General features: G+C 57.2%; 1 protein-coding gene across 1 annotated transcript; it reads left to right on the forward strand.

The window, feature by feature from the left end:
• The first annotated feature begins 869 nt into the window (after positions 1-869).
• Positions 870-11452, forward strand: Six3 (SIX homeobox 3). Its single transcript, XM_013017932.1, has 3 exons — positions 870-941; positions 8467-9271; positions 11027-11452. Exons 1-3 carry the CDS (start codon positions 887-889, stop codon positions 11217-11219), a joined length of 1053 nt encoding a protein of 350 aa, XP_012873386.1. The 5' UTR covers positions 870-886; the 3' UTR covers positions 11220-11452.
• Positions 11453-11753: the final 301 nt, after the last annotated feature.

The following is an 11753-nucleotide window of genomic DNA, read 5'->3' on the forward strand; positions in this document are numbered from 1 at the left end:
GCTAACTTCGGGTAGTTCGCATCCTTTGGGAGCAACTCCACAGACGGTCTGTCCGTCTCCCTTTCCATGCTCATAAAGTGAAGCCACCTCTCCCTCTCGCTCCTGAAGCTTTCCGAGCCAGGTCAAAGGACAAGAGTCTCGGAGGCCTGGAGGGCTAGGTCCTTATCACACACCACAGAATGTGTTGATTCCAAGGCCCAGGCTGCCTTGGGGACCATTGAGGGCCAGGAAAGAAACGTAAGTGGGGTTAGGAGAGCTGGATAACCACCCCCACATCCACGGCGGGGTGAACTTCCAACCTCCACACATAGGACCTGCCGACCCGACAGCTGAGTGCCCACCCCGTCTGGGATCCAGATTGGCGTTGGCGGAGTGGGAGGGATGGTGAGGAAGTTGGGTTGCTACGGGATGGAGGTGGAGATGGAAAAGGAGAAGAAAAAAGAGACAGGACAGGGTTGGGATGTAGGGATGAAGATAGGGGTGAGGGAGTTGGGGATGCTTCGAAGAGAGCCGGCTTTTCGCCCTGTTGTGGAGAGGTGCATCTGGCTGTTCCCTTGCCCCCCCCCGCCCCAATAAAGCTAATGATGTAGTAATTTAGGAGGGGTGAGGGGCTGGGCGAAAGAAGGGAGGGGAGAGGATGGGGAAACGCGCGCCCCAAGAGCGAAAGCAAACAGCCAGCTAGGGAGGCGCTGCCGGCAGCTCAAGCTTCCCAACAGGTTAGCTAGACTGGGATCCACCCGGTATTTCGCAGGAAGGGGGGGGTCGGGGGGGGGAGAGACGGAGCGAGAGGAAGAGAGAGCCTAACTGGAAGACAGAGGGAGGGAGGGAAAGAGAGATTGGTGCGGAGACACCGAGCTGCGCGGTTTGAAAGGACTTACACTTCCTAATGAATATTTATCCGCCGCTGCTTCTTGCTCCTGGCTTCCCTTACCTTTCCGCAGGTAAGATCCTCCCTGGCCCCCAGCCCCGGGCGGGGATATTTCTACTACTTCCCCAACACTGGTTCGGGGGGGGGTCAGATTGGAGAGCTCTTGGCAGACAGGGGCAGGTGGGGGAAATCGATCACAGCTTAGGCAATGGGGACTTTTGACCCTGCACCGCCAAGAACTGCGTTCGAGGACTACCTGTATAGACTCTGTGTGTGTGTGTGTGTGCGCGAGCGCGCGCGCGCGTGTGAGAAAGGGAGAAGGAGAGAAGAGAAGAGGAGGTGCAGGCACGGAGCGTGTATCAATTTGTGGTGGACTCTGGGGACGTGTTCACTTGGACTCCTCACTTGGATGCCCTGGATTTCTAGCCTTTGCTTTTCTTTGCTTCTCTTCCCCCTCCTTAGTCCCTTCCACCTCCCCAAGCTCGCTCTCCCGGCCTTTGTCCCCAATGCGGTGTCTCTCATAAAAGAGGATGAATAGTTTGGGTCCCACAGAAAGCCCCCACACAAAGATCGTTGGCCCGGGGGTACTCGGTACCCCTTCCTCCCGGCTCCTGAGCTGCTGCACGCTCTTTCTCCTTTCTCCTCTTGGGGCGCCTGGGCACAATCTAAGTAGCTAAGAGTGATGATCGGGACCCAGGGGTACCTGGAGGAACTTCTCCGGAGCTGCCTGACACTTTCCTGGGCTGGAACCCCGTGACCGAAGACCCCCTAGAGGGAGGGCGCTGCTTCCCCGCCGCCCTCCGCCCTCGCCGCCGCTGGCAGGAGGAGCCCGGAGAACGCGCGCCCGCCTCGAGGAAAAGAGGGAGGGGGAAAGGACAGCGCTGGGGAGGGGCTGGCGGTATAACCAGAATTCTTTAAACAGACTTACCCGGCCACCTGTTGAGAATCCATTTGTGGGCGGCTGGCTCCGGATCTGCGAAGGTGGACAACCCAAAAGCCAAGTTGGCAGGGGAAAATTCTTTCTCTGACCGTGTCTGACACGGTCCTCCAAGGCTCGCAGTTCTGCACTGGGGTCGCGAGGCTGTACAGCCAAGAGCTCCTCTTTGCGGGATGCCCTCGCCACACCAGCGCCCCCTTGTCCCCTACCTCCTCGGCTCAGAGGCCAGAGGCGTAGAACCCTCGGACTAGGCGCTCCGGGCTCAGCGTGAGCAGCTCGGGCTTAAGCCGGAGCAGGTTTTCTAAGCCCTGCTCAGAAGTCAAGAGCAGCAGCGCCGCCGCTCCGCGCGGGCCTTTCATGCCGCAGCCGTTCCTTATTCTTGTGTCTTGGCCTCTCTGGGCGCCCCGGGACAAAGCCCCCGGGGTCCGGCCGCACCCTTCTAGCTAAATCCCCTTCGGGGTCAGTGCGCTACCAGCACCGGGCCGCGCGCCTCTCCAGCCAGCCGTGTGGCTCTTAAAGAGCCTCACCCCCACCCCTCCACCCCACGCGCTCAGACCCCCACCTCCCCTCCCCTCTCCTCCGGATCAAGCCCCCGACGCCGACGCCTGAGGTCCCCGCTGCCCCGACCAACGCCCGTGGACTCTCAGCCCCCTCCTCTCGCCTCCTCCCCCGAGCAGCCAGTGGGCCTGGCCTCGGGGCCAGGGAGCTAAATTCTACCCTTCCGTCCCCTTGTATTTAACAGTACCCCCTCACCCCAACTCTCCAGATTATCTCTGCCCTTACTTTTACCTTTGGATGGATTATGCGCTGGACACTACTTTTGCTTAGCTCAGCGATGATCCCTAAAGAGTGTCAGTTTTGGCTTGACTGAGGGTGTGTGTGGGGGGGGATGGGGGCAGGGCATGCCAGTGGAGCTGGATAGAAGGAGGGGAATGCAAGAAGGGAGGGCCAGATGGACAGGAAAGACTCTGCTATCCCAAGCCCCACTTGGCCTTTTGGCAGACGGAGAAAGCTGGCCCAGTTCTGCCCCTTCCTAGAGATGTTCATGCTGGAATGGGATCTTAAGGTTACCAACTGACCAAGCTTGCAGCTTGTCCCAGAGATTGTCAACAAATGGGGGTAGGGTTCCAGAAGCCCCTAATGGTGGATCTGAGAGCATTGCACATTCCCAGCCCAGGGCATTCACTTTCCAAAAAGTAACCTCTAAGGGCCCAGGAGCTGTATTTGCAAGGCGAAGGAGACCTTTAGTTTCAACTATCCAGGGTAAGAGGCAATGAAGGAGAAAGAGTCAACTCTTCCTAAGGAACTAGGCACAATTTCTAACATAGTTGCTTATATTTATTAGCCTTTACTTGCACCCAAGAAAAGGGGAAAGTGTGGAGTAAGTAATTGCCTTAGCTTCCTTTTCTTCCAAAGCTTTCCCGCTCTTCTGCTCCCCTGGCCTGTTATTAAATGCTGACTCACAAGAGTGGCACTGCTAGGGTACTTTCTTCAGGCCTCTTCAGGACTAGAAATACGATTTAAGAGAGAGGAGGGAGGGAGAGAGAGAGAGAGACCTCAGAAGGGACAGTTAGGGGAGAAATATGAAAGGTTGGGATAGGCTATGATACCCTGCAGTATCATTCACTGCCAACAGTCATGTCATTTGAGTGTTTGGCTCTGTGGGTGGTGGGAACAATGGTGTATTGGGGAGCTGAACACACCCACCCTTTCTCCATGCAGGGCCTGGTTCTTGCTGTCAGAAGAGGAGTAGTGGGGAGAAATGCAAGGCCTCCTGGCTAGTAGAAACCAAAGGAACTTGAAGAGGGAGCCTAGAAAACTGATCCTCCCCTGGGCATCTGACCTCTGCCACTCAGACATTAGTCCAGGTGCACCTTTAAGGAAACCAGGATGCTAATTGATTTAAGGTTGTCTCTCATGGGGGATGCTCAAGGTGTAATCCCCCTGGGCTAGATCCCAGGCTGAAGTCGGCCTCCCTCCCCTCCTCCGCCCCCCTCCCCCAGCGGCGTTCACATCTCCCAAGTCTCTGGCTCCTTTCTCTTAGGGCTACATCATGGCAGCCAGCTAGGCTGTGTGCATTTGTGCCCACCCTCCTAGGCCTGGCAGTGGGAGGTGTTGTGGCCCAAGACAGAGCCAAACTTCTCTTGTCTGAGGATGTGGGGGGTGGATGGGGCCTTTAGCTGGCGGCAGGACTCATTAGGCAGAGTGGGGTGCGGAGAGGTGCGCGCCGCCGGCCCCTGAGGCCGCTTTTGAGCCGTCGGGGCAGCTTCATTAAGCGGCGCTAACAAGGCGTACAAATGCCTGGCCTAGCAGCTTTCTTGCAATGCCGGGGCCTTAGCAGGGCGCCAGGCTAATGAGGGTCACTCAAAGGGGCTGATCAAATATTCAAATTTCCCCGCACGCCGGGAACTTTTATGCAAGGAGAAAGTTGAGGCAACTGAGCTGTGTTTATGGTTCGGGGCGACAATTGCTTGAAGCGCGGGTCCCCGGCGGATAAGGGAGGGGGCAGGGGGTGCGGGGGAGGGGGTAGTTGTTGTTGTTGTTGTTTTTCAAAGGAAAGTAATCGGGGTCCTTGAAGGGCTTCAGCGGCCTCCCCGCCTGCGTGCTTCGCTCCCCTGCGCCCTCCCTGGCGGTCTGCGCCAAGCTCCTAAGTTTTCCGCTAGCGGGGAGGCCCAGACTATAGGCCACCCGGTCAGCCTCCACATCCAAACGTCCTGGGAGCCGGAAGGACTAACCTTCCTGGGCTACCCGAATCTGATCCTTAGAGTTGAGCGAGCCCCGAGTGCATCCTTCTTAGCCCTGCCGGATCGTCCTCTCCCGGAGGTCTGCAGACCTCTGGCTTTCTCTGTAACCAGAAACAAGGGAGCGTTTGGGTGGGAGGGAGGGAGTCTCCAGGGTTTGTCTCCTGGATGCAAACTGTTTAAGATTTCTCAGTGTTGGGGCCTAGTAGCTCATGATAGGTAAACACCGTCCAGTAGTCAGAAGCCCTCTTTCCTCCCGCACCATCTTCTGATCACAGAGGTGGGGTGGAAGTGGAGGCGGTGGTGGCAGTTTTGTTCACCACAGGTGATTTAGGCCTGTACTCACGCCAGGTCCCAGATCTGGGAGAGTGAGCGGCCAGAGGCCAAAGGGGGACGATCTACGGTCCCCCAAAGCTGACCCGTTCCCTAGGATAGACTGCGAGTGCAGTCTTCGCTAGCGGGCCATCTCCTCCAGGCGTTCCCTGCGGGCTGACTTCCTAAACCTCGAGCTTAGTCCTCAGACCAGCCAGCAAGAAAGGCCGCCTGCGTCCTGGAAACCCAAGGCCCCTACCCGCCCCTCCTCCCTAGCTCTCAAAGCCTGGGAATTTGAGAGAAGAAGCCTCTGGAGCTCCACAGCACCCCCTTTCCATCCAAACACGCACTCGTCACCCTGAAACCCAGACCCAGCGGAGGCTGCGCTCCGGGCTCCGCCGGAAACCATTCTTTCCACCCGCTCCGAGGACCAGCTGCAACCGCCTTCCCCGCCCAGCTCCCGGGACTCTCAACTTACGGCTTCAAGCGGCCGGCGTAAAGCTTCCGGCCCGAGCGGAGAGGCGCTCCGGGCGGCGGGTCCGCAAACGGGGCTCGGCGGGCGGCGCGGAGCTCAGCTCCGCGGAGAGGCGCCGACAGCTGGGAGCTGCTGCCCGCCCCGCCGCGGCCGGCCAAGTCCGGGCGCACAAAGCTGAGCGCCCCTTCGGCTGCCCTCCTAGCTTTGCGCTCCTCGAGCCGCGGCTGCCATCTGAACTGATGGGGGTGCGGCGAGCCGGCGGGCTCCCGGGTAGAGGCTTGCGGAGCCGGGGTACCGCCGAGCCGAGCCTCAGCTCCTCTTTTCTCAACTCTCCCAGAGTGGCAAGGGTTTTCGATTTCAATCTGCGCTTTCGGCAGAGCCCCGCGGCACCTGCCCAGCCTCCCTTGGGGCTGGTACCACCGCCACGGGGAGAGGCCAGGTCGCCCCCACCCCACGCAGAGGCGGGGGTTGTAGGGATTGGGAGGGACTGACCGGGTTCACCCGCCCGACCGGCGCCTAGGTCCTTGGCTCGGGGGGGGGGGAGATGCAGTTTCGGGGTCACGAGCTGCTTTCAAAAAGTTGAACACAATATTCGGAAACCCACCCGTAGGAATGCTTCCCCCCCCACGCGGCACAATACCCACTCCCCTCCCCTTTTTCATTCCTTCCTCCCCCGCTTCCTCCTGCCCCTTCCCCCTCCCACCTTTCAGCCTGTAATCCTTCCCCTACGAGAGAAAGGATCGGGAAGAAAAGATGAAGTGTCTTGTTTTTGTGTCCCAACCTCTGGGCTCTTTTCTTGGCCCGCAGTGAACGACCGCCCAGAGTTTCACAGCTAAATGGAAAAGGAAGATATTTGGAGAGAAGGGACCTCCGAAGTGGGGCCTGACAGATCCTTCCTTTGGGGGAATATTTCTTTGCCCCAATCAGCGGGGCTTAGGTGAGATCCCCTACTGCCTCTGGCTGAAGTAGTCCTTGTGGGCCGCTCGCCCAACTCCAGGTCTCCTAAGTCATCTATAGGAAGCCATAGGAAGCCTGACGCAGCAAGGGTCCAGGCCTAAATGCGGGGCCTGAGCTCTAAGTTTAGGGGCTAGGACAGTCTCAGCTCCAGTCACGTTAGGTTCCCATTTAAATTCTTCCTCAGTCTCTTTTTCTCTCCTTCTTCATTGAGCTCTCCAAAGTGGTGTAGACCCAGCGCCGGGCCCCCAGATCTGCATTGGAATGCAGAAAAGATCTTTTTAAAAAAAAAAAAGTTTTGAATTCCTCAATGATTTTTTCTTCTGGAAAGGCAGCTTAGGATAATTATTTCAGCTTTATTGAGGGCAGATTAGTTGAAGTCTGGGCGCTGCGTTTCAATACGCGTTGTACACGGGCCGACAATGTGGGCATTGTTGGCTACTGTGTGTGAATCCATTCAACATATACACTTTTTAACACCAAACCGAATCCTGTCTAAATATACACAGTGCGTAGGGAAAGACATCTCTGACCCGGACAAATCTGCGTAAATCACACTTCCATAGTTACAGAAGCCTCACAAAAGGAGGCCGGGGCTCAAGATGCTGATTACATCTTCTTAAAAGCAACATACCTAAGAATAAATGCTCATGCCTGGTCTGGGGCTATAGTATGGGGGAGAGAGGGAACGTTCCCTGTGCAATTCCTGGACATTTTGTAGATGCTTGCTTTATTATTTATTATAATTGTTATTTACCGTACGAACAAGTAAGCAATTCTCAGAGCTATACATATGCTCAGGGTGGCCTCCAAACTTCCAGTGGCTTTCTTGGGCTGGTGAGCAGGCCCAGAGCCTTTTCTGCTGTCTGTGGGTAGGGTGTGTGTTGGGAAGGGGAGCAGGCATCTTTGGACTCCCAGAGGGCTCCTAGGTTTCTGGGCTCCCATAGCTTCTTCACACTTGTCCAAGGTGACCAAAGTCTTGAGGGTGAGGACAAAGAGTTGGTTTGCTTTTTCACATGAAAAGAAGTATGTCCATCCCCCCCCATCACTATTTTAAATTATGAGAGTTAGGAGAAATCAAGATTCCTTGACTGAGAGTTGAGGAGTCAATGTAGAGAGAGTTGGGCTAAATGTAGCCCACTGCACTGCGTCCTGGGCTCAAACTCCTAGCTCCCACATGCCCCTCTTCCCCAAAGTGGGATTCCTAAGGAAGCTGCGTGAGTGTGTGATGGGCCCCATGATCCTTTCTTTCTTTTTCTTTCTTTCTCTTTTCTTCTCTCTTTCCTTCCTTCCTTCTCCTTCCTTCCTGCCTGCAGTTCGATAAGCACACTAAGTGCAAACCTTGCGGGCTCCGCGGGCTTCCTGGAGCCCTGAAGAGGGCCTCTTGCCTTCCCACAAAAATAGCCCCTGAAATCGGTCATCTCGGTCAACTACTCTGTGTCCACGGCTTTTCCAATTTCTAGACCAACTTCTTTGGGAAAGAGTGGAAGAAGGCAGGAGAGAGGAGAAAGAGAGAGATAAGAGAGGGAAGTGGAGAGATTAAGAGTTGCAAAGATTTGAAAAAAAAATCTGTTTCTCCCCCTTCTCTCTCCTTCCCTCCCCCCCCCCACTCTGGCTAAGTGGAAAAACCGTCCTTACGTTCTCGGTATTGATTGGCAGGGCTGACAGTGATTGGCAGTGGTTGCCATGGCAACGCCACAACGACACGCCGCAGACCAATAGAAAAGCGAAACAAAATGTTTCAATGCTGCACTCACTGTGGATTTAGGGGAGATATTATGAGGCTGTTGTCATTAGGGCGATTGCTGTGGAATCGCTGAATCTTGACTCGGCGGTGGTTGGCTCTCGCTCTGCTCTCTCTCCCACTCCCTCTCCCTCTGTCTCGGGTTCTCTCTCTCTCTCTCTCTCTCTCTCTCTCTCTCTCTGCGCGCGCGCACCGGGCCGCTCGCTCTCCTTCCTCCCTCTCTATGTGGCTGCGCGGGTGTGTGTGTGTGTGGATGTGTGTGGGGTGTGGGTGTCCCTTACGTCCTTCCTCCTCCCCCTCCTCCTCCTTCTGCTCCCCCCTCCTATCCCTCTCCTCCTCCCCCCTCTCCTCTCCCTCCTCCTGGTCCTCATCGCCCCTCTCCTCCTCTTCCTCCCCTCTCTCTTCCTCTCCCTGAATTTTCTCCTCTCCTCTCAGGTCAGTCCATGGTATTCCGCTCCCCCCTAGACCTCTATTCCTCCCACTTCTTGTTGCCAAACTTCGCCGATTCTCACCACTGCTCCCTACTTCTGGCGAGTAGCGGCGGCGGGAACAGTGCGGGAGGCGGCGGCGGCGGCGGCGGCGGGGGAGGCGGCGGCGGCGGCGGCGGCGGGGGAGGCGGCGGCGGCAGCGGCGGCGGCGGCTCCAGGGCCCCCCCGGAAGAGTTGTCCATGTTCCAGCTGCCCACCCTCAACTTCTCGCCGGAGCAGGTGGCCAGCGTCTGCGAGACGCTGGAGGAGACGGGCGACATCGAGCGGCTGGGCCGCTTCCTCTGGTCGCTGCCCGTGGCCCCCGGGGCTTGCGAGGCCATCAACAAACACGAGTCGATCCTGCGCGCGCGCGCCGTGGTGGCCTTCCACACGGGCAACTTCCGCGACCTCTACCACATCCTGGAGAACCACAAGTTCACCAAGGAATCTCACGGCAAGCTTCAGGCCATGTGGCTCGAGGCGCATTACCAGGAGGCCGAGAAGCTGCGCGGCCGCCCGCTCGGCCCGGTGGACAAGTATCGCGTGCGCAAGAAGTTCCCGCTGCCGCGCACCATCTGGGACGGCGAGCAGAAGACGCATTGCTTCAAGGAGCGGACTCGGAGCCTGCTGCGGGAGTGGTACCTGCAGGACCCCTACCCCAACCCCAGCAAGAAACGCGAACTGGCGCAGGCCACCGGCCTCACTCCCACACAAGTAGGCAACTGGTTTAAGAACCGGCGGCAGCGCGACCGCGCCGCAGCGGCCAAGAACAGGTCAGTGGGGGGGGGGGGAATTCTCTGGGGGGAGGGCCGCCCCCCGCAATCCTTGCGGGCTGCTGGGGAAAGGGGAGACGGGTTGAAATGCAGGCGACCAGGGGACGGGTTTAGGGGGAAGGGGGCGGCTGCCCAGCGCAGGAGAGACTGGGGCTCTCTGGCTAGTTGGAGAAAGTTTGCGATTGCCCCGGGACAGGGGATGCGCACTGGGGTTTATTGACTGCTTTGCTCCAAAAGGGCTTTTGTCCAAATGAAGGGAGTGTAGCGTGAGGCCTTGGGCCTCACCGCCCGCCCGTGGTGGCCGCCCCTGGAGTCGGTTCCGGGCGCTGCACCTCAGCCCTGGCTCCAGCTAGGCACTCTTCTGAGTCTAGAGACTGGGAGGGAAAGAAAGTGGGCCTTGCTATTTCATTCTTACGTGGGGTGCTTTGGGGTGTGTGTGGGGGGGACCTGAGGGGAATCCACACACATCAGGGACAGGAAAGCGAACCTGGGTCCCGGCCACAAAGGGAAAAAGGTCGGGCGGCCACCTTGCTGGAGACCTTCTTCCCCAAACGTAGCACAGTGGCTGATCCTGAACTGGAGAGCCTGGCCAGGGGGTGGAGAAGGGATGTGTGTGTGTGTGTGTGTGTGTGTGTGTGTGTGTGTGTGTGTGTGTGTGTTTACCTCCACCTATGCGTGCCTTCCTTTCCTGGCCAAGGAACATCTCTTTGGTCCACTAAGTTGGGGAAGCTGGGGAGCAGGCAAGTTAGCCATAAAGTTATAAAGTTGTACTGGGCTTGTTGGGGAGGAAGTGAGGAGCGGTGGAAGAACAGAGAGAAGGAAAGGACTAAGCTAACTGTAAGCCAGGATCGGAACCCTGGGTCCCCGCTCAGCTTGAAAAGGCTCAGGGCCTAGTACAGGGCAGAGAGCCTGCCCCCAACTGCTGACAGCTGCTAGGGGCTGAGTGTGAGTTCGTGGAGTGTGTTTGGGTTTAGGTATCCCAGGCCTGCGCCCACTGCCCTCTCACCCCTGCCTCTAGAGCCCACTTTTCGCCTGATGAGGGGACTGCCCAAAGACAGGATAGGCCTTCTTGCAGGAAGAACTGTGACACACTAGGTTCGCATAGCCGGTTTCTAGCCCAGGAAAGAGCCAGATACCACTCTCTGCATTCTTCCTCTTCCTTTTCCCCTTCCTCTACCCCCATTTTCCCACTTCCAGCGCCCCTATGTTTTTTTTTTTCCTATCCCGGATCCTGCGCTTTTGCTCCAGAATCCCGAAAGCAAAGCCAGCAGGTCCTACCAGGGAGAGGCGGCCAGGGAGAAGCCCGAAGCTTTGGGGAAGCATGGGTAGCACTTCGGGGAACCCCACATCTCTTTAAGCAGCCGGCTAAATCTGAAAAGCCCTTTGGGGTTAGAGAGGAAGAAGCTCTGTGTTCCTTCCCTACTTCTGCTCCATTACGATTCCGATTCTGAGACCTTTGCTGTTTGCCCAGATCATACCCCCGCAGGCCCGAGACACCCCCTCTCCATCCAGGCGGGTTTCTATCTGGGGAGCTTTGGAAAACCTCTCTTGGGAAGGGAGCTTAGGCTCACGGGCGGGCTAATTGCAGCTAGGTGCCTGGAGAAAAAGAAGAGTACAAGGAGCACGGTGCAGTTGGGGGGCAGTGACTTCGGGGCTCGGGCTGGGGGAGACTAGGATTGGGGGGGAGTAGAGGGAGGCAGCGGGTGGCTGGCCACTGTTTCAAGGCCAGCACGGCTTTCTCTCTCTCTGCTGCAGGCTCCAGCACCAGGCCATCGGACCGAGCGGCATGCGTTCGCTGGCCGAGCCCGGCTGTCCGACGCACGGCTCGGCAGAGTCGCCGTCCACGGCGGCCAGCCCGACCACCAGCGTGTCCAGCCTGACAGAGCGCGCGGACACCGGCACCTCCATCCTCTCGGTAACCTCCAGCGACTCGGAATGTGATGTATGATAGCCAAGGCGGCCCTCCTCCCCCACCCCTTCCCTCTCCAAGTCCTCCTCCTCCTCCTTCTCCTCCTCCTCTTCACCCACCTCCTCTCCCTTCAGTTCCCACTCCATCCCCAGAACAAACCGAAAATCAGGATACACAACCATACACACATGAGTCCACATACACTCCCACCCCAGCCAAAAAAATATATATATAAACCAAGAAAAATAAATTAACCGCAAACCACCAACAACTCCCCGACCATCTAACACCATGGCCATCCCCAAAAGGACCGCGACGCCAACGGTCACAAATGATGCTGTTGCGGGCAGAGAACATAAAAGAAGTGACCATTGTATACTTTCTAGGACAAGCACGGCTCCTCCTTTTGGTTCCCACGGACCCGGCACCCCACCTGCATGACGATTTATTTGTATCTGGGAAAATATTCTCTCTAGTTAAAAATGATTTAAAGAGTCGACTATACAAAAACAACCATAACCACGATGACAAGACGACAAAAGCAAAACAGACAAAAAAAAAATCAGCCGTCTC

Source organism: Dipodomys ordii, unplaced genomic scaffold, assembly GCF_000151885.1.
Source record: "Dipodomys ordii isolate 6190 unplaced genomic scaffold, Dord_2.0 Scaffold37, whole genome shotgun sequence".
In the NCBI taxonomy this organism is placed as follows: domain Eukaryota; kingdom Metazoa; phylum Chordata; class Mammalia; order Rodentia; family Heteromyidae; genus Dipodomys; species Dipodomys ordii.